The sequence below is a fragment of the Carassius gibelio genome, chromosome A14, assembly GCF_023724105.1.
Source record: "Carassius gibelio isolate Cgi1373 ecotype wild population from Czech Republic chromosome A14, carGib1.2-hapl.c, whole genome shotgun sequence".
Taxonomy (NCBI): Eukaryota; Metazoa; Chordata; class Actinopteri; order Cypriniformes; family Cyprinidae; genus Carassius; species Carassius gibelio.
Genome location: NC_068384.1, coordinates 17,658,999 through 17,683,161, shown reverse-complemented (window position 1 = coordinate 17,683,161; position 24,163 = coordinate 17,658,999). Strand labels below are relative to the sequence as shown.

The 24,163-nt window shown below is 35.4% G+C and overlaps 1 protein-coding gene across 2 annotated transcripts in view; it reads right to left on the bottom strand.

Annotated features, from left to right (window-relative positions):
- The window catches only part of pigg (phosphatidylinositol glycan anchor biosynthesis class G), an 88,781-nt gene that overhangs the window by 60,416 nt on the left and 4,202 nt on the right, over positions 1–24,163 (bottom strand). For both annotated transcript variants that reach the window (XM_052615516.1, XM_052615517.1), the window contains exons 3-5: positions 19,163–19,372; positions 17,799–17,987; positions 1,621–1,759 (exon numbers count right to left, since the gene is read on the bottom strand). In XM_052615516.1, coding sequence (XP_052471476.1) covers positions 1,621–1,759; positions 17,799–17,987; positions 19,163–19,372 — 538 coding nt within the window. The remainder of the gene's footprint in view (positions 1–1,620; positions 1,760–17,798; positions 17,988–19,162; positions 19,373–24,163) is intronic.

Sequence of the window (24,163 nt, the reverse complement as noted above, 5' to 3'; positions counted from 1 at the left end):
GATACATCCAACCATCTATCCATCCATACATCTATCCAACATCAATCCATCCGACCAGCTTTCATCCATCCATCCATTTCAAAATGTATCCATCCATCCAACTATTCATAAATGTATCGGTCCATCAATTTATATACCAATCCATCCATCAATCAATCCATCTGTCAATCCATCCATTTCTACATCATTAATCCACCACTAGAATAAAATTGACATAATTTTTTAAAACATAATTAAATAGAAAACATATTTCAAATCATAATAGTATTTCACATTTTTACTGTATTTTTGATCCAATAAAAGCAGCCTAGGTGAGACTAAGAGACTCCTTACGAAAACAAACAAAAATACCTTGCCCATAAAATCTTACTCATAAAATATTATTAAACATGATTTGAGGACTTTATAAATAAAAAAAATTAATGACATACTTTGAAGTAAAATAAAATGTACTTGATTTTATCTGATGTGAACTGACTGGATTGAAAAGTCAACATCTGAAACCAGAAAAAATAAAAATAAATGAACGGTAATTTTTTATTAAATTAATGCAAACCATCAAACCTAAAATTGTGAGGTTCAGAGATGGTGGAAATGATCATGAAAAAACTAATTTTAACTAAAATATGAGAGGGACTAAAAATGCAATAAAAGAATGCAAATAATTGCAAATGTGCAAGCATAGAAAAAGTGAAACACAGCAGGCTCTTTTTTTGTGGAATAACTGTCCTTCATCAGTACATTGGAGATACGGTCTCAATAATATAAAAAAATAAAACAATGTCTACACTTTAAGCTCTAACAAAAGCAGATCATATTTTGTGCTCTTGCCAATGATTTAAAATGCAAGAATGGCTGAAATAACTCCCAAACAGATGAACAGAAGCACACAGCTTTGCACATTCTAAGAATATCTTGCACAGTCATTAACGCTGATCTGGAAAATGCAGATTTTTTTTTTTAAAGCATTGTTCTGTGTTGTTGGCTTACACGTAATCGCTACGGAGCATTTGCTGAAACAGACCTTTGATTCTGTGAGACTCAGTTCTGTGTACAGAAGTAGTGTAGCTTCCCCTTTCTTTTGCAGTAAAGGGTAAAGAACATCATTAACTGGTGCATCGGCAACACATTTAGTCTCTTAATTGCATTGATGAATATGCTGGTTTTTATTTGTCTGATTTAAAGCAAGATAAAGATGAAAAAGCATCACTTCAAACACGTCTAGGGACTGATGTACAAACATGTTTATTGTGCATAAAGCTTCTTTGCAGGAAACAGAGGACTATAAGACCACTGGTCTTGTTTAGCTGGGATATCTGTCATATGGCAATCATTGGAGACAGCTTAACTGTGAGAGGCCTGGCCAATACTTTATTGAAGAACAAAGGCATCAAATACAGAGACCAGGCTTACGTCAGTGTCAAAGAAACTTTGGAAAAATCGATAGAGGAGCATCCAAAATATTGCATAACCTTTACGTCTGAAGGAGGATTTTAATATGAGGAACCTTTTCTTCAAAACACCTTTTGCTAACATAGGGTTTTCTGACAATCGAACAGTCAAATCTTTAAATACAGAGCATTCTTCATCTCCAAATATTCACCTGTCGGTGCTACTCACCTTTCCTCCTGAAGGCGGGGCTGATGAGCACGAGGGGCGTGTTGATTTCCGGTTCCGAAGACCCGCCGTGGCTGCCGGTTTCAGACATGCCGTGATCTCCACACAGAACCAGTAAGTTGGGCAACGTCCCTTCAGATTCCTGAATCACACAAACACACAAAATTATCATAATAATAAATAAACATATAAATACTATATTTTAATAGATTTGTGTTTAATTATTAATGCTAATAATTACAGAATGTTAATTATAAATTAAATTAATTATATTTATTTTATGTATAAATTGTTAATATTTATTTTATCTAAAATAAAAATGGACTTCATAGAAAGTGTTACCAAAACTTTATGGTAAAAGGGGGGGGGGGGGGTATTGATTTATGGAAGCCCATTTCCACCACTGAATAAAAAATAAAAATAAGTAGGGTTTTTTTATCTCATAATTCTGACTTTATAACTCAAAATTCGGAGAAGAAAAGTTGGAATTGTGAGATAAAAAGTTGCAATTACCTTGTTTTATTTCTTATTAATGGCGGAAACGGGCTTCCATATTGAAGTTTTTCACCGATCCCGCTGTATGGTTTGTTTATATTTGTCTGTGTGTGTATGTGCAAAAAGAGAAAGTGAGCGCGTGGGAGAGACGCTGGAATGCTCTTCTCTCCACTGGAGCAAATCACTGAGTTCTTAGCGCTAAGCCGCTGGGAACACGTCGCTCTCTCTCTCTGTCATCAGGGACACGAGGACGATCAGCTCTGTTTCTCATCAAAGAGTCCTTCAGTGGCACTCTGAAGCTGTACACACACTCTAAACAGCCGTCCTTCACACACTCCTGGGCCCTGTGCTCGCAGCTGGCCGCTCATCGCTCCAAACGTTCTCACGCTAATGATGCTACGCTAACAACGAGTCCTCTGCTCGCAGTGATTCAAATATTCATGAGCCTACTAAACATATGCTAATGACTAGCCTTTCCTCCCAGCCGAGTTAATGCACGCTAATGACAAGCACTGTGAATAAAGCCATCTGAAAACGCCGCCTCACATGCTGCCTAATATCCGCCAGCGGTGTGGTGAAATAATAGCGTGCATTGACAGGTGTGATTTAAGTCACGGAAGCGGGAAAAAGCTAATGGTAAATTAGCTCAGGAAATTCCTAATATGCTGTGATTGACCAACCCATCACTGTCAAGTAAAAGCTAAACCATTCCTTGTGTAATCCATTATACATTGAAGGGACATACACCCCAAAATGAAAATTCTGTCATTATTTAAATCAACCTCATGTTCTAAATTTGTATGAATTTCTTTCTTCAGTCGAATGTTAAAGAAGATATTGTGAGGAATGCTGGTGATCAAACAGTAGTTGTTGGTAGCCACTGACTTCCACAGTATGGAAAAAAAAATAAAACTATGGAAGTCAACAGGGACCAGAAACTGTTTGGTGATTCACATTAACTATCCCTTTAAGACATTTAATGTAAAAATAAATATGAATAGGCAAAACACTGCAAAAAAGTGTGTGTGTGTGTGTGTGTGTGTGTGTATATATATATATATATATATACATACACACACACAGTATATAATTTTAATTAAAATTAAAAATTCAATTAAAATCTTAACTGTTTTGAATTTAGAATGAAGCCTTTATTTATTTATTTATTTATTCTTTGTATTAAACATGGTCTAGCCTAAAATATAAAAGGAAAAATCTTTGCACTACATGAGTATTCCTGCAGTAGATGGCCAAATCAAACCCGAAATTCACCTCAAAATTTAGTGTGAAAGAGTGAACTGTGTTAAAAGAGTGATTTGTTTTGAGACAAATAAAAAGTGAAAAATAATGAAACATGCCCCCTGCTATTTTAATAGCTGCGGGGGGCTTTCCAACAAACCTTGAGGAATTACAGATGGCTTAAATGAATAGTTCAGCTAAAGTGAGTCATTATTTACTCACCCTCGTGTCGTTCTGAACTTCTGTGGAACACAGCAAAAGAAACTCTGAATTCTAATCTTTTTCTATTCTTTCCTCTTTAAATATCACGTGGATATGATATGGGCATATTCAAATTTGGCACGTCAAAATGCAATACAGTATAATACAGGTTTGATGTCAAAGAGCAATTGATTTGATTTCTGTTTTGAGGCGATTTTCAGTAAATTTTCAGTAAATAGCAGCTTCGACAAATGTCATATGACAACTTCAACTCATGTTGACACTATTGTTGACTAAAACTATTCATTCAAAATACACTCAAATTCGAAATGTAACGTTGCCTTGACAGCTTACTGAAATAAATACAAATAAATTTAAATTAAGTGCAAAACTTTTAAATTTAAACTGAAAAACTAAAAACTAAACTAAAATCAATTAAGGCTATTTAGAAATATTAAAAACTAGCTCATAAAAATGTCAAAAGCACATAGTAAAATAACTAAAACAAACTAAAAGGCAAAAGAAAACTTAAAAAACTAAAGTTTATTTAGAATATTAATAAATAGGCCTACTATAAAAGTATTTGCATGTTATTAAAATAACACTGACAAGTCGTTGGGACCATGTTTACGGTGATTTTGTTTTACCTTCTCGTTAGCTTCGTATGAAAGCATTAGGATTTAAAAACTCTAGACATCCTTTCACATCGGTATGTGTGTCTTTACTGTGAACCGCATGAATGTCCATAAATGTCTCCTTTTGAAGAAATAAGCTCACATGGATGTGGAACGATGTTTAAATCCTGATGCTTTCATACAAAGGTAATGAATTTCAGACAAGGAGAGTGGAAAGGAAGAAAATAAAAAGGAAAACAAAAGAAAGAACAAGTAAAAAAGACTGAATAAGACAATGAGAGTGAGAAATAAAAGAGAGGGGACACGGGATAGGTTAAAAAAAAAAGTTTTCACAGGCACAGAAACGAACCCAAAAGCGCTTCAGTCAAGGTTTGACGTTTCTTTTGCCACTTACGGCGATTCCCTGAGCTGCACCACTGAGAAACCTTCCAGAACCATGGTTTTAATATTCAGGAAGTCACTCAGGAAATTCTTTAAAACTGGCCCTTGTTGAATTGAAGTTTTTATTTTGAAAATAAATAAATAAATACATTTTTTTTAAAAATCACCCACACTTTCCTTCATCCATGAAACACAAAAGGAGAGATTTAGAAGAAAGTTCATGCTGCTCATCTCAATAGAATAAAAACAAAATATTATTTAATAATAATGTAATAATGTAAATGAATGCTGATTTATGCAATAATAACAATAATAACAATTAGGGCTGGTAATTTAACGCGTTAATTAGATTAATTATTTATGGGGGAAAAAAATGTGTTCAAATTATTAATGCATTTGACACACATGCCCCGCCCCAGACCTATGTGGATCATCTGCCATTTCATACAGTCTGATGACTAATATGAGGCAGAGCAACAACTTACTGCATGATGGAGCCTAGAAAATGTCCCTAAAAATTAAGATATGGGGCAAAATGCCCCTGTTTGAAATTCTGTCTCATATTTACATCACAGAGTTAAGAAATAACACACCAGTGCAAATGTGATACTCATCTTCATACAACAGTTCATTAATAAGTTAACATTGTGTTATTTTAAATATTATCTGTTTTGCTCAATTTTACCAACCGAAATATGACAATTCTTTCATCATTTACTCACATTGTCCAAAAGAGTATAGGTAATAACTTAAGAACTCGAAATGTATATGTAGAAAATCAAACAAATAATATGAATATTAGCTTTTAGTATTGATATGAACTACTAATATTAACTACTTAGGTGTACTCGTGTTGTAGGCATCAATATTAGTGACGTGCAGAAGTCTGTCCTTGAGCTAGGAACTTTGCCCATGATGCTCTGGGGCACAGTTATCATGTACAGACCGAACTGCACTTGAAAGAGATTGTAAAGAGAGTATTTTAAGCCATTCTGGACTAAAAGGATCTGAGAAAGAACAAGTAGCCAGATGAGGCAGCAAGGGTCACGGCAAGTACTCAATCATTTGAATAACTGACTTCCAATGGCATTCAGTTAACATACAGGTCCAAGGTCTCTGCAATGCAGCAGTATTCATTGCAGGAAAACGCGCTCGCTCAGGATATGTATTGTAAAATCATCTAACAGCAAACATGACCACTTCCTCTATGGATACGGAGTCCCAACATGAGGCAAATGAGAGATTTGCATGTAATTATACAGAGTAGACACAAGAAACCAGTGTGGGTGAATGTATAAAAGTGTGGCATAATTTACAGTCTCAAATCTCGTCTTCACAGGAGGGATATGGACTTGGAAAAGGACGACAGGAAATTAAAGCATAACATTATACTCAAATTCTCCAAAGAGTTGTAATTTATACAACATGCATCGGTTTGAGTGGGAATAACAGGATATAATCTAAACTCCCACTTCAGTGAACCACCTCAGTACAAAGATGCCGAATACAGCGATGGGTCCCGAAGAGCACACGCCAGCGACTGAAGACAAGATCTTCTACTGTGACGAGGCTGAAATCGACAGCTTCCTTCATCATATTGTTGTTGTTATTGCATTATAATAAAATATAATTTTTGTACTATTATATTTACTGTAATAATAAAGCATTTAATACCTCTAGTAATAATTATTATTCATATAATTTGCATCATGCTGTTGTTGTTAAATGATGTATTATATTAGTTGTAATTGCATTCAAATATAAAAAATTTTAAAAATATAATACCATAATTTTAAATAGAAAAAGTAAAATGTATAATAAAATGTTTTTCATTATATGTTATTAGAAATTTTTTTATCCAAATTTTTATTTATTTTACACTTTAAATTATTTCATAAAAACGATTACATAATAAATGTAAATCTTGAAATGCTACAGTTGTATATCAAAATAAAAATAACTACAATTAACAAATGTAATAAATTATTGCTAATTATTAGGTCATGATACCTAATGCATTAACTTATGTTATCTAAGTTTATTATAATACAGTTAAAATTACAATTACTATGCAGTTTGTTAAAGAAAGGCTGTTAATAATATAAGTTTTTGGGAAAAACTGAATCCTGTAGCAAACCACTGGCATGCTGTAACCAAAAATGTGAATGATACAAAAAGACATTAAAAAAACAAACAGAAAGCAAGAGAGAGATGGAAATGTGAGAAATCTCATTAATTTTCATGGTTACTATGCGAGGGCCGTCAGCTCAGTCCACAAAAGAAAAATACAAACATATCATCACAACACAAGAGATACAAACAGGAAGTCACAGGATGAACATGTTAAATTGAATCACATCTGTCCAACAGCATCACAGTTCTGTGTAATCGCAGATGTCATATAGTACGATTGTGTATGATTCAACAGCTTTGAAACACCTCAGTGCGTCTAATGAGTAATGTCTGAATAATCAATGACGCTTGTGACAGCAGAGGGGCTTTTAGAGACCCTCAGAGCCTCTATGCCATGACAACAGGAACATATGAAAGTGAAACTAACAAGACATTTACCTCAGCAACAAATGACGCACAACTGAGTCATGTTTTCTGTTCTTTTAGTTTAAAACGCCTGTTGGGTGTCCATGTGATTGGGCTTTGAGCAGGAACACAAAAACATCTAAAACCCTTTCTCTACTGGCCTTCAAAGAGGAGAAACACAATGTCTAGTTTGACTGAATTTGCATTTAAAAAAAGGATTTTCTTCTGCCATTTGTACTCTACAGCTCATTAGTCTGGGGTCAATAATAAAAAATAAAAAAATCATAACGGATGCATTAAATGGATCAAAAGTAAAGACATTTATATTGTTGCAAAACATTGCTGTTAAACTTTCTATTCATCAAAAAAATCATAAGCCCCTTTCACACTGCGATTCCAGAAAATACACAGGTAATGTGTCCTGGCAATTGTTCCCGGGTCACTAGATTTTGCCCGTTTCACACTGCCAGTGATTTCCCGGAATATGTGCGTGTGTTCACACAAAAGCCTTAAAAGGTCCCTTAAACGTTAACTTTCACTTAAGCTGGCGAACGATCTCAGCTTCAGCGCAGATAGTGAGGAGCTAAGTGATCTCTGCTTCATTACAGTTTGCACATTTTTTGTAGCAAACATTGATCTGCCTTCAGAACACCCAGGAAAAGCGTTTATGGGAACAATGTGCAGTGTGAAAGGGACTTTAGCTTCTACAAACATATGAACTGTTTTCAACATTGATTATAATAATAATGTTTCTTGAGCAGCAAATCAGCATATTAGAATGATTTCTGAAGGATCATGTGACACTGAAGACTGGAGCAGTCTTCAAATTCAAATTCAACTGTAGTCTTGAACGCAAATGGAGAAAAACTAACTTAGAAGTTTTTAGAATTGCATGGAAAAACAGTATGTCCAGCTATAGACAGGCTCTAAAAACTGCTAGGGCAGAGCATATACACAAACTCATTGAAAATAACCAAAACAATCCAAGGTTTTTATTTAGCACAGTGGCTAAGTTAACAAATTACCAGACGCCACCTGATTCAAATATTCCACCAACGTTAAACAGTAATGACTTTATGAATTTTTTCACTGATAAAATAGATAACATTAGAAATACAATAGCGAATGTAGATTCTACAACATCTAACACTTCAGTTTCATCCATCTCACCCAAAGATAAACTGCAGTGCTTTACAACCATAGGACAGGAAGAGCTAAATAAACTTATCACTGTATCTAAACCAACAACATGTTTATTAGATCCTGTACCCACTAAATTACTGAAAGAGCTGTTACCTGTGGCCGAAGAACCGCTTCTCAATATCATTAACTCGTTGTTATCTTTAGGTCACGTCCCAAAACCATTCAAGCTGGCGGTTATCAAGCCTCTTATTAAGAAACCTAAACTAGATCCTAGTGTACTGGCAAATTATAGGCCTATTTCAAATCTTCCATTCATGTCTAAAATTTTAGAAAAAGCTGTGTCTGCTCAATTGAGCACCTTCCTGCATAAAAATGATCTGGATGAAGAATTTCAGTCAGGTTTTAAGCCCCACCATAGCACAGAAACTGCTCTTGTTAAAATTACAAATGACCTGCTCCTTGCGTCAGATCAAGGATGCATCTCATTTCTAGTCTTACTTGTGCTGCGTTCGACACCATAGATCATGACATACTCATAGATCGATTACAAAACTATACAGGTATTCAAGGGCAGGCTCTAAGATGGTTTAGATCCTACCTGTCCGATCGCTACCATTTTGTTTATTTAAATGGGGAGTCATCTCATTTATCATCAGTAAAATATGGAGTGCCACAAGGATCCGTCCTAGGTCCCCTTCTATTTTCAATATACATGTTGCCCCTTGGTAATATTATTAGAAAATACGGAATTAGCTTCCACTGTGTTATGCGGATGATACTCAGCTATATATCTCAACGAGACCAGATGGAACTTCTCAATTATCTAAGCTAACAGAATGTGTTAAAAATGTAAAAGATTGGATGACAAATAATTGTCTCCAATTAAATTCGGATAAGACAGAGATACTAATTATTGGACCAAAAAACACTACACAGAATCTTGTAGATTACAATCTGCAACTAGACGGATGTACTGTTACTTCCTCTACAGTCAGAAATCTGGGTGTTATATTAGACAGCAATTTGTCTTTTGAAAATCATATTTCCAATGTTACAAAAACTGCATTCTTCCATCTTAGAAACATTGCCAAGCTACGAAACATGTTATCTGTTTCTGATGCAGAAAAGCTAGTTCATGCATTTATGACCTCTAGACTGGACTATTGTAATGCACTTCTAGGTGGTTGTCCTGCTTCGTCAATAAACAAGCTACAGGTAGTCCAAAATGCAACAGCTAGAGTCCTTACGAGGTCAAGAAAATATGATCATATTACCCCAATTTTACAGTCTCTGCACTGGCTACCTATTAAGTTCCGTATCAGTTACAAATTATCATTACTTACCTATAAGGCCCTAAATAGTTTAGCTCCTGCGTACCTAACTAGTCTTCTACCAGGTTACAATCCATCACGCTGCCTAAGGTCACAAAACGCTGGACTTTTGGTCGTTCCTAGGATAGCAAAGTCCACTAAAGGAGGTAGAGCTTTCTCACATTTGGCTCCCAAACTCTGGAATAGCCTTCCTGATAATGTTCGGGGTTCAGACACACTCTCTCTGTTTAAATCTAGATTAAAAACACATCTCTTTCGCCAAGCATTCGATTAATGTATCTTTTAAATTGTGAGTGTAGTTGCATTTGATCAAAGGTGCATTTTTATTCATTAGCTTGGGTTAAACTAATTTTACTTTGTTGGATCAGCAGCTATGCTAATGATGTCTCTATTTTGTTTCTATGTTTCGCCACGGTAGGATTTACACAAGCTCCAGTCTGGATCTAGAACACAGTCTGGATCCAGAAGAGATGATGCTGACCCTCAGAGGACCTCAGATGATGCTAACCCTGAATCAACAAACAGAACTAACAATTATTGCTAAATGTGTGACTGCATCATATAATAACTTAATAATATTGATAGTTCATCGTCTAGCTGACTACGTCTTGTATTATTATTATTTTTTCTAAAATCCTGTCAAATGTGCACAAACTACTAGCTACTACTAAATATTGTAGAAACATAATTTTCTGTAAAGTTGCTTTGTAACGATTTGTTTTGTAAAAAGCGCTATACAAATAAACTTGAATTGAATTGAATTAAAATTGAAACATTATTTTCAATTGTAATAATAATTCACAATATTACTATTTACCGTATTTTTGATCAAATGAATGCAGCCTTGGTGTGGAAAGACTTCCCTTAAAAACATTCCTACCAAGTAGGAGTGAATCTTGTAAGCTTCAATCCATATTTACTGTACAGTAACTGCATGAAAAGCAGTTTTCACCGGTACATTACTGAACCTTTTCTGAGTGTGTGGGGCTTTTAAGGCATGAGGACAGGTCAAAGATGCAGATATGACATCATTCAACACCGTCTGCTCTTCCTGGAAGCCTAGAAGTTCATCTAAAGACAAAAATGGAGTTGTCAAATCACTGCTGTAACTATTGGTGGTGGATCTAAAGGCCACACATGCTGATTTTATCATGATCTTTTGCCATTCTGATATTAAACATGACACTATCTAAGTGGTCATGGAGGCAGCAGTAGAGCTAATATGACTACAGTTAACAGAATCTGTGTTTGCATGTACCATAGCCACATTTTATGCAATAAGAACTGAAGTATACACTCTATACAACACACAATCAGTGAGTGTGACTCCTGACAGGACAGAAAGCACCTCCGAGGCCCTTGGAGGATGAACATTTCTCATGGCCTCTTTCTTCTGCTTGTACATGGATGAAAAATGACCACCCACGCCACGTATGTGGAGCAGATCAAAAGAAAACATGCTGGTTAAAAGAAGACAGAGGAGAAGAACTGACCCACTGATCTCAGGGGAGGGAGACCTGCACTGTGTGTTTCACTGGTAATGAGAGATAAAGGGATGTCCAGAAACGAAACAAGAACAGTTTAAAATCTTAAATCTTGTAAGCATTACTACTGACCATAAAGAGTAAGTAAATAAATAAAATAATATAAACTTTAGATGAGATATGCATAAGTGCTTTTTGTTTGCTTGTATGTTTTCTATGGCTCATATACAGAAGCATGATATAGTGAGAAAACAGAGCTGAAAACACCTGCGTTTTATTCAGACAGACTGAGCAAAAATATTCAATTTCATTCAGATGCTGATATTTATAAAGCTTCTGACAGCTTGTAATAGTATAGCAGACTGTTTACACAAAAGACAATTATATAAATATCAGTTTTCACTCTACCTCTGTCAATAATATTTAGTAAGATGAGATTTCAGATTTAAATGCTTACATTTTGATGATCAACGCTATGCAGTTTCAAAACATTTACTGCAATGCAATAGAAAAGAACCAACAGACATTCCTCAAAAGCCTGATGATTATATTTGATACTCATATTTAAGCAAAAAAATAAATAATGTGTGGATAATCACATAAACCTTAATAGCATTAGTCCAGTAAGTGATCCTCTTGAACATTACAATATAAACATAGCTACCAAAAATTATTCTTGGAAATTCAAAGAAACCTCAGCAATAGTAAATGACTTCTCCTGGTGAAACATGGTGAACAACAATGTACATTGCAAGTGACTTGTGCTCCATCATATAAATCATTTTTAATATAATGGCATCCGTCAGCGGTACAACACATCTGACTCGATACAGCCCTCCAAGGAATCTCACAAGTTGATTTCCTTCTCTTCCCTCTGTTAAATTCAAACAATCCCACAAACAGCAGAATTCAAACAGATATCAGATAGGAATCAATTTCCTATTGAACTACAATACAGAAACTCTGTTTTAAGGCAAGAAAATCTGATAGCAATAACAGGAAACGGTAATCCCAGACATCATTTCATGCTGTAGTCTGAAATGAACAAGAAAACATTATTCAAGACAGCCGTGGCGATACCACTGGGCCCAAGGCTCACCCATTTTGGCCCAGGCCAATGAGTAGTGAGTGATTTTCATTCTAGCGGTCCATCCAATAAGCAGCCAGAGGAAAGCTTTGAGTGAAAGCGTCTCAGCCAATCAGCGGCTTCTACCCCACGTGTGGACTCTGCATCGTCACCAGCAAGTGATCCAATGAAATTAATGACATTATTCATTCAAGACAGACACAGACAGTTTTGCTAATATGAAACGTAAAACAAAACAAAGCAGCTTATTTCATGTTAAATTCAGCAAATTGTCCACTTAGACACTGAGCTGAGGACAGCGATACAAGTTGCTATCCTCAGTGCCGCAGAAAAGCTCTGAAAATGTACATGCCATCCCAAAACACCCAATTTTGGCCATTGTTGGTGTGGTGGCAAATAGGAAGTGCATTTCGAATTAAAACAGACTTTTAGTCATCCTCAGCTGTAAAGCCAAGGCACAGATTACTGTCAGATAACCTAGATAACAAGAATAAATAGTTGAGGCTTAAAAAGTACTTATTTTAAAGTTACTGAGAGAAATGGACACTGGAATTGAAGTCAACAGCACTAACGTGTGATCATGTCATACATTTTTTATGAGTTTATTTGTTTCTTTGTTTCTTATTTGTTACTTTGTGGTCCACTTAATGTTAGTCATAGGATTTTTTCACTTATAAAAAACACTGAGAGAAGTGGTCATGAAACCAGGGTTACTATTGTTAATTAAACTTAAATCCATAAAAACATTATTGCCTGAAATAAAAATAAACATTAACAGAAACAAAATATTGTGTGCGTGTGTGTGTGTGTATATATATATACATATATATATATATATATATATATATATATATATACATATATATATATATATATATATATATATACATATATATATATATATATACATATATATATATATATATATATATATATATATATATATATACATATATACATATATATATATACATATATATATATATACATATATATATATATATATATATATATATATATATATATATATACATATACATATATATATATATATATATATATATATATATATATATATATATATATATATATATATATATATATATATATATGCGCATACACACACACACACACACACACACACACGTGAGATATTGTACTAGTACTACATGAATGCCCTTTCACCATTTGTATCACTCCACTTCCTGTATTTCTCATGTATTTCAATCCACGTCGGTTTCAAAATTAGCTTGGACATTTTCAGAGACGTGAGCTCATGAACCCACCGAGAGTAGCCTCACATCGGCCAAATCTTCTGGAATTTCTCAGTCGTTCTAGTGGTTAAACATGATTTATGATTCATTTGGGTAATGCTAATGGGCAGTCTTTGGTCTCATTAATCTATTATATGTTCCAGAGCAAATAGTTTTGGCTGAGGGCAAAATCTCATCATGTTTTATTTTATGTAACTTTAATACCCTACATCAGAGAACTGCCTTTGTACTTTTACTGAATTGTCTAGAAACTATTATGATGGCTGTTGTTGTTTTTTATCATTCAATAAATAATATTTGTATATATATATATATATATATATATATATATATATATATATATATATATATATATATATATATATATATATATATATATATAAAGTATTTAGTATTGGGAAACTGTGTGTGTGTGTGTGTGTGTTTTACGAGTCAGCAGTAAAAACTTTTATACCGAAAGAGACTGAAACAGAAGTTATTTTTACTTTTAAAGTCTATGTGAACGGGACATCAGTATAGTGACATATTTCCAACTGAAACGTAATATTGAAAAGAGGGCGGGGTTTTATGTTGGTGCTCCGCCTCTCATCTCTCACTAGCAAAGCCATGGCCCAAACCTTCAAACTGACATCATCAGAGAAGGAATGTCATTCCAGAACTGAAGCAAATGTTAAGATTATGATTAAAGATTATTAAGAGGTTTTTTTTCTTTTTCCATGGATTAATTCACACGGATATATTGATCACTTCAGGTCTAGCAACGGGCGCTAACAAAATAAATTTAGTCAATTTGTATATCATGCAGACTTTAATAAGAGCTTTAAGATGCACTGAACAGCTGTCATCAGAAATCCCCCTTAACAGATGAAAGGACAGTACAATAAAGATATCGCTTTCCTCTGAGGACATTCAAACTAATGTTTTATTCTGAATATGAGATTGAGCTGAAGAATCTGTGCTGTATCAGATGCAGGTAATCACACTCCTTCACACCCTCTCTCTCATAATACTTTACAAAATACAGTGAGCTTTTACCAGGTTGTTTGCACATGATTTTACTGCTGTGGCGTGAAATGCAGCTGGAGGGAAGGAAGTGACTTTTCTATATAGGATTCGCTATAAATGCCTATGTTTTATGTTGTTTATGGATGCTCACATCAGTCAAACCAAGAAACCGCGAGGAACTTTTATTGTGTATGGAAATGTTATTGTTCATAAGGGGGAAAAGGCAAGAAATTGCCTGAAAAACATTGTAAATGTTGTGGCTTGTAAACCTGTTTCTGCAGTCAGGAGGAGCCGGGTCAGATAATGCTCCTGTGTGCAAATAATATGATACCTAAAAAATACATTAATAAAGAAATGTATACATAAAAACAGGGCTGCCAACTCTCACGCATTCAGCATGACACAGTAAGAATTCACTCAATGCCAAACGATACACGTAGTCACGATGTAAATAAGATATAATATGTGCAGTTTAGAGAGCTTCACTGATTATAACAGAACTTTATAATTGTGAGACTGTGATAAATTGAAGTGAGTGACTTTTTATTGATTATACGGTGCTATTAGCTCGCTTTCTAGGCTATAATCAATTCATACTGTACTTTGAATAAAAGTTTTGTTTTACGCACTGCTAACAGGAACACTGGCCACATACCCTGTACATGCAGCAAAGATTCAGGAGTGACATATATCACACATCCCTCATATAAATGTAGGATTCACGTTCAAAATAGCTTGTTTGCAGTCAGGGTTAGTTGCTTAGCCTGTATCCACACTGCCTCAATGACAGGTAAGTACTTCAATTTATGTCCAACATATGTCGTGATTTTCTGTTCATACCTTTCCCTTTTAATAGTGTCTAAACCAGTTCATTACAGACTTTCCTCCATCTAATCCATTCTGCTCTTCACTTCCTGCCCTCCATCTGAATTTTGCGTGTCATCAGAATCACGTTACTAGTTCTAAAGTGAAGTTTGCTGTTAAACTGTCAAACTGAGATTTAAATCTGTGGCACAAGGAAGTAGTTTGCACAAAAGAGAGGTTTAAAGACACTCTGCGATGATAGAGTTTGAAATGATTTTGACAGAAAATTCATGGAAAAAAAATCAGCGCGATTATCTTGTGGTGTGCACCCAGCATAACTTTGTGCACCTCACACCACAGGAAAATCTGATTGAATAATCTTTAGAACCACCAAGATAATCGAGACATTTTCTAGGATTGTTGGAAGGGGAGATAAGCCCAATTATCTTGTGGTGTGTACCCACCATAAGTTTGTATAAATTCTCGTTTTTGTGAGTATGTTTTTATTTACCTGTTATCATAGTACACGGAGCTATTTTATCATGAGTAACGTGATTTTTCATGATATGACCCCATTGAAATAACTCAAGTTGTTCTTATTTGTAGATGTTAACTGACGCACCATTTTATCATGCCCCAAAATTCACTGTTACTTAAGGCAACACTCTGAATATCCTACATTAATGGCTCCTATGTGATCTCTGATAAAGGGCTTTGATGATTAATGAGTGTTGAATGTGTCACATTGCAGGGAGCTCCGGTGCTCCTCTGGTCCTGCAGGGAGTTAAACGGATTTCACATGCAGATATTATAATGGGCAGCAGGCATGCAGGGTGCTAAAGTAGGACGCAGCTGGTTATACACGTGTCACCAATCAAGAAGTGGTTTTAGGCACTGTGACTTTTCTGTTTGAGACATTACTGAAGGTGTAGCGTTCCTCGATTTCACTGAAATTCATTCATTTATTTTGGTGGGAAAATGCAGGGAAACTTACTATTGAACTTATAAAATGTGAAAAGGACCTCAACTTACAAATGGTTGTTCAAGGCAAAAATGCTGTATGAAATGCATGATATTTTGCTCAAACGAGCATTATTTTTTTGAATCAGCAACACAAAATTAGTAAGAAACAAGCATTGGATTTCATTCAGTAGATATGACAAAAAGCGTCGTAATTACATTTAAAACAAGCGTAATGAGTTTGAACGCAGTGCAAAGTCAAAAAACGACTTTAAGAGCAACAGAATGATCTGCCTAACAGATGCCGTGGGCTGCATGAACAGCTAATTCTGCAAATCAGACCCAAAATCAGTCAGGGCCAAAGTCACTTAGCGAAATAGCGCAATGTGCATAATTACATAATTACGTAATTACCCAGAGCGGAGTCGCTGACAGAGAGTAAACTTCCTCAAGAGAGACAGGAAAGTCGTCTTCGACAAAATTATGCATTTTTATATTCACCATTGTCACACGGATGTTTCAAACCTAATTATTGAGCTATAATGACGGAAATGAGAGTAACTGATGTGTCTGGAAAGTCGTTAAGTGCTCGTATTAATGTTTCCATGGCAACTATAAGATTTATAATGTGAACGCCTCACTGTTTGCCACATTCCTAAAGTACAATCCAGCGTCATGTTAATTATGTTAATCTGCATGAAAAAAAGAGCAATAGAAAGACTTTCCTAGATGTTTACGGTGTCATTTTAATATTACTTCAAATACTATTATAGTTTATATTAATATTCTGAATTAGCTTTTTTTCAGTTTTAAATTTCATGTTAGGTTAAAACTTTATTTTTTAGTAATTTTATGTGCTTTATATGCTTTTGCCATTTTTATTATTATTATTATTATTTTTTATTTATTTTTTATTTTTTTACTGTTTAACGAATTTTTATTACAGTTTTTATTTATTCCCAGGGATTAGTTTTTTCAGTTAGTTGCCAGGGCTCCCTTTCTAAATTTTTATTAATTTGTCTTTCATGTCTTTCAATTTGTCTAATATTTATATTTTAGTTCAGATTTTTGCCAATTAACAAAAAAATAGTTTCAGCTGTAGTTTTTGATAACTATAACAACCCTGCTTGAAACCAGGCAAATGGTCCACTGGGGAATGGATCTGTATTTGGGTCAGGATGTAGCAGAACTGCTTAGTCCTTCAAAATACAGTATTTTCAAGAAGAAAACGAGAAAGAATAATGAGCCTCACTCTGACAGGCTGAAAAAAACAGTGATGCTCCTCCTGCAGAAGGCGTCTTAAATCCAGGGTTATTTTGTGCGGTTGCTAGGCTCAAGTAAAAAGAGTCCATGATATTTTGGTCTCCTATGATATTCAGTGCATGTCTGTGGGATATTGTTTTACCTGATTAAACATGCAGCAAGTTAAAATTGTGCGTCTGATCACAAAGTAAAATATAACCACACGATTTAAGGAAACATTCATGTGTGGAGCAAAAATGCTTTTGGGTTTGTTCAACGGTTCTTTAGGACAGGTCAGAGATTTCGAAGAGGTCAAGAACAAAGATCTGCTAGAAGAGGAGTTAAAGAGAAGCAAAGCACACCTTTGATATGAGCGAGGCATGTATCTTCTTGATGATGTCGTCCATCTCCATGAGTTTGGGTCCTATCAGAGAGCTGTGGGGTCCGCTGATATGCCCGATGTGGTCTAGACCCAGATAATGCAGAATCAGAATATCCCAGTCATCTCGCTTCAGAGTGCCGTCCAGATGACGGGTCACATTATTGTCCACCTGATGGAACGAGAAGGAAATATTAAAATCTGAGAGAGAGTGAGAGGAAAAGCCTCTAAGACTTCATTAAAACATAAAATAAGGTTAAATGGATCACGAGGAATCAAACTGTGCCTGAAGTAGCCAATGTAACTTTAATCCTGTCTCATATTTGATAAGCAAATTCCTAAAGCGTCTAAACGATCAAGATGATCAAAACCTGTTGCACACAATCTACTACGTCTTCTGTTGTCTGATAGTTTATACTTTTTAGCAAGTAAAAGAGCTAGGCCTGTTAAATGTAACTGTAAAAACGTCCTCCTTCCTTGCTGTGAAATCTTTTCAGATTTTTTATAAAGGAAAAGTAAGAATACATTTTATATTGTTAGTAATATTTCAAGATGAACACTTAATTGCTGGACTGAAGCAACTTCGATTTACTTGATTATCCAGACAATCCATCAATTTTTTTTTTTTTTTTTTAAATATGTTCAAATGTGAGTATCAAATATGATCGTCAAGTTTTTGTGGAACGATTAATTGTTCATCGCTCAGTCATGCACTGCATTGCATTATATGTTTAATAACTTTAGAGCTTTGGATCATAAAACTAAGCATTTAAATACCATCTTACTAGAAATAGAGTGACAACTGATATGCATTTTATGTACATTTTCTCATTATCTCATTGATGTACAAACAAACATTTTGTTTTACTCATATGAGCTCCATTTTCTCATATATCATACAACATGAGCTGAAGCCTCGACCATGATACTTAAAAAAAAAAAAATGTCAGTGAACTACGGCTCTGTGTAGTGAAAGCCGCTCAATCTGAAAGCAGGTAATGGAGATTTACTACTAATCACAGAACCGGCTTTAATGACAAGATTACATTTAGATTACATTTACATTTATTCACTTTTATCCAAAGCGACTTACAATTGCTATATATGTCAGAAGTTGCACACCTCTGAAGCAACTAGGGGTTAAGTGTCTTGCTCAGGGACACATTGGTGTCTCACAGTGGATTCGAACCCGGGTCTCTCACACCAAAGGCATGTGTCTTATCCACTGCGCCAACACCACCACCAGATGCGCATGACAATCGAATGCAATAAATTGCACAGCCCTCATTTCGACCCTGGAAGATTTACAGAACAAACAACTTTTTGAATGAGTTTAGAACTTCTCACCTCTGTGTAGTCGGACACAAAAAATGAGGTAGTGCCATCATGCTCCAAGAAGTGTTTGGGGAAGAGTCGAACCCAGGTGTCGTCGCCGTAGAAGATGATCCGTTTGCCAGCGCTCTTGGCCTGCCAGATGAGATTGTCCTCCAGCAGAGCAGGAGAGTTCAGGTTCATCACCACGTCTATGAAGCCCGGGATGCTGCCGGTGGTCAGAGCCTGATGACGGACAGATCAAAGAACACAAATATTGCTGTTTAAGAAACCATAAAATATCTTACCTGTCCAAAGAGGCCTTAAAAGAAAAGTTCACCCAAAAAATATAAGTCTGTCATCTGAACGGGGAGAGAAATATGCACAGATCAAGAACCGTTCATGAGTGTTACTAGTCCAAAACAATCCTAAACAAATGTGCTGGTGGATTATGATGTGAGAGGACAGCAGGAGATGGAATTGTTCACTGGAGGAAGCAATGCTATTATGGACAATGGACTGGTTTTTTGGCCAGAAGTAGAAAAAAAAAAAGTTGTGATGATGGATTTGTTTCTTACAAACACATATCTCGCTTTAAACGTTGCTAATTGATGGACTGGAGTAGTGTGGATTACTTGTGGATTATTGTGATGTTTTTATCAGCTGTTTGGACTCTCATTCTGACGGCACCCATTCACTGCAGAGGATTCTCCAAATCCATTCCTATGAGGAAACACACTCATCTACTTCTTGCATGGGCTGAGGGTGAGTAATTTTTCAGCATATTTAAAAAATATTTTGGTTAACCATAAAATTAAAATTTCAACTGCTCCATTTATGTCTTGTAAACAATACAATATGATATTTCTACAGTTTTGACAGCTGATATAAAAGATGGCTGAGCGCACAGAAATATAACATTTAGGGGTTGGTGGGGGGGGGGCACAGACATATTTGACAAGAAAAGCCTTTTGTTTTCGGTGTACTTAAAAGATTTCTCATCTTAAAAGGTCTTATTAATTCACACAGTCTGGTTTTGAAAAATAAAAAAAAAGTGAATATGAATGTAAATGACCCGAGACACTAAAATAGGCCAGATACCTCATTAGCTATTCTGGGAACAGAACCACAAATTTACAAAATTATAAAAAAAAAATAAAAATAAAAAAACATATCTCCCTCACCCTTCTGGAAAACCGAAACATAATTCCCTCAGCCGTTCCTAATCTCTCAGGACCGACATCATCTAATAATGGAAACGAGGAAAACAACACGCGAGGCCACTCCTCCTGTTTGCGGTGTAGATTATAATGAGGGGATTGATTGCAGGACTGTTAGTGTACACAACACAATTACTGTCATCTAGCGTAACATGCTTCTCAGAGAAAATTAACAGAGAGAGATGAGGGGGAAAAAACGGGAAAAAACAGCAGGTGTCATCATAAACATAACTAGATCTCGGTCTTATTAGACTAGTGCTAAAACAGGTGTTTCCATCAGTCCGTCTGTCTCTATCATATTGCTTTTTTTATATTATATTATAGTTTGATTTATTATATAGAAATAGTCACAAGAAGGTTTTTGAAAGAAGTCTTCTGCTCAACAAGGCTCTATTTATTTGATTAAAACTACTGTAAATATTGTAATATCTTGAAATATCATTACACTTGATTACAAAGTTTTAAATTTGTTAGACCATGTTAGATTTTTTTCAGGAATCTTTGCTGATTGAAAGTAAAAAAAAAAAAAAAACTGCATTTATTTGAAATAGCATGCTTTTGTAGCATTTGACGCGTCCTTGAAGGATAAAAGTATAAATTTCTTTCAAAACCATAATCTGACAGTTACTTTACAAAATAGCTGCAGCACTAATTTTAATATACAGTATAAAAAACTATATATTTTTGAATGATGTTCCGAACAAATGCATTAATTGCAAGTCAAGTCACCTTTATTTTTACATGCATGGCTTCAATGCAATTTGCTTTAAAATTGCTATTTTGAAATGATTCTCATGAATGAATCAAACTCAGGGTCAAACATTTTAATTCACAGTAAAGTTCAATTCAGGGATCCTATTCCATAGTCTTAGCCTGATCTCCCTTGAATCAGTAGAAAACAAATGGACAAATAAAATCTAATTAAAATGATCAAGTAAAAATACTGTGAATTATTTAAAATATTCCATACACATTACACATGAATGATTATATAATTATAGAGAATATAAATATTAATAGCATTCATGCACACCATGGATTCTCGCAGCTGTTCGGTCCTTCCTCTCTCATCTCACAGAACCTCCTTCACTAACCAGACTCTGAGCTTTTCAGAAATCACAGGCTAATTGCTTTACTCTTGTCACATTTGTAGTGAAACGTGAGCAATTAGAGGATTCTGGCTCCCCTCTGCAGGAGTTTTATGCCGCATTAGAGATTCTGGCACTAGGAAAGCTTTAAATTTGTATGCTTGCTAACTGCTGCTCCTAGAAGCGTTCAAAGCCAGAGAGGATGCCAGCGGCTTTGCTGAACAGAAAAAGCATTTCTGCCAGAAAACCAGTTTCTCCATACAGTTACTGTACATCAGCAGCAGCACATCTGCTAAATGGAGGATCACTTTCAGACAGGAAACTGCTGGGCACTTTTTGAAACTCAATATTCGTTTGTGAGATTGGAAATATATTAGTGATTCAAAGATTTCATCATAAATTCATAGCTGAACTTTGTGCCTGAATAAGTTGTGAAACAACAGTACAGTAACACACTAATAAGGCGATGACTTTTCCACAGGCATGATGCACCAATTATGTTAGATTCATAAAAATGTAAAACGTAAAATGTTTTCTCCACCTTTTATATCCCAGAGTTCAACAAATAATCCCACGCCCCTGATAAGGTCTGCTGTCTGATGGGTTGAGGATGCAGACTGATCTGAATGCCTGAGACGTTCACTAAACTCATAACAACACAATTTAAATGCAGAAAACTATCAGTCGGATCCAAGCTGAAACACTGAAGCTTAAATGCCAATAACAAACTTTGTCAAATATGTGTGAACACCCTGATCTCAATCAATAAAAGGTCACACAGACACCAAAAACAAATGCGTTTTTGTTTAACAGTATGATGAATTAAAAATATTATTACCCTTATGGCAGTATTGTAGCGTCTGGGTATGCATGTGCATATGGACCTGGGCTGATTGGGGGCCTCCGAGGGGGACGAATTCTTAATTCATGGCCACAATAAAATATGTATATTTTGTCATGTCATGTGCAGGGCTCAGTTACTTCTTGTGTGCATTTATTATATTGCTGCTGTAGAGCTGCGTCATTCGGTAAAACTACATGCAAAGGCTGCATTGCCACAGTCATATTTTTTTTAAAAAATAAATAAATAAATTCCTAGGTCTATTTAAAAACTCGTTTGACTCACACCTGCCTCTGAAGTGAAGTGGAGCGCAAGTCTGAAATGTCTCCTGCCGTTCTCAGTCGTTCTTCGAATGAATAAATGCACTTCTTGTCAAGCGAAAAGGTGACAGAAGCAGCAGTTGTGAGTGGGATGTCCAACCCTAGCCCCGCCCCTGCGTTAATTGCGTTAAATATTTAAAAATCTATATTTTATACAAATGAATTGCCCGTGTTAACGCACTAATTTTGACAGCACTAATATAAAGTTTTGTTACATTGTGTGAATAAAGTAAATTAATGTGAAATTCCACATACTCCTAAAAATGGACCAATTTATGAAAATAATAAAACAGTGTTGGCAAATATATATATATATATATATATATATATATATATATATATATATATATATATATATATATATATATATATATATATATATATATATATATATATATATATATATATATATATATATATATACACACACACACACACACACACACACACAGCTGAAAAAAAATTCTGTCAATCCAGTGGAAACAGACCAATAGAAACGTGTCTTGCATTCATCATAAATTGCAGACTCCGCCCACTACATTTAAACATTTGCATTTTTGACACACAAGCAAACAAAAAACAGTTGCTCAGGCAAACACAAAAGAGAAAAACACCACGGGGCCTAATGTTTAGAGGGTTGGACTCCCAATCGAAGGGTTGTGAGTTCTAGTCTCGGGCCGGATGGAATTGTGGGTGGGGGTAGTGCATGTACAGTTCTCTCTCCACCTTCAATACCACGACTTAGGTGCCCTTGAGCAAGGCATCGAACCCCCAACTGCTCCCCGGGTGCCGCAGCATAAATGGCTGCCCACTGCTCCGGGTGTGTGCTCACAGTGTGTGTGTGTTCACTGCTCTGTGTGTGTGCATTTCGGATGGGTTAAATGCAGAGCACAAATTCTGAGTATGGGTCACCATACTTGGCTGAATGTCACTTCACTTTCACTTTTGTGACTCAATCAAAACTATATTGGTTGTACGATAAGACAAAAATAGTTCAACAGCAGAGTAGCCACAAATGATCCTTTAAGACAAATCAGCAGAAAAATAACCGTACATCACTACTGCACCATGGACAACAGGAAGTAGTGAGCAGAACTGATTAAAACTGATGTTAACAGCACTCCCTGGGTTTGTTATCTCAGCATCTTCAGACAACTGTAAGAGAGCAGCTTAAAAACACTCGCTGAGCACCCTGAGGCCATCCACGCTTCTTCACATGACACCAGACAGAAAGAAGATTTCTCTTCCGCAGCTTTCTTTTTTAACTTTCAAAGTTGGTCTCTTTTATTTAACACTCTTTCTGAGATGCTGATTGGTGAATTCCCGCCTCCAGACAGGCCGATTTGCAGTTTGGAAATACATCCCGTCTTTTCATGTGTCAATCCTGATGATTGGAGACATGAAAAGTAGGACAGAAGCAGCATTTTTCTTTACAGCATTAACATAGCAGGCAAAAACCCTGTAAGCTGAGAGCTTATCCGTGCCGGAAAATAAAACAAGAAAAGTTTCTCTATTTACAGAAACAAGACCTTTCAGAATCTGGGAAAAAAATAAAAATGTATAAAAAT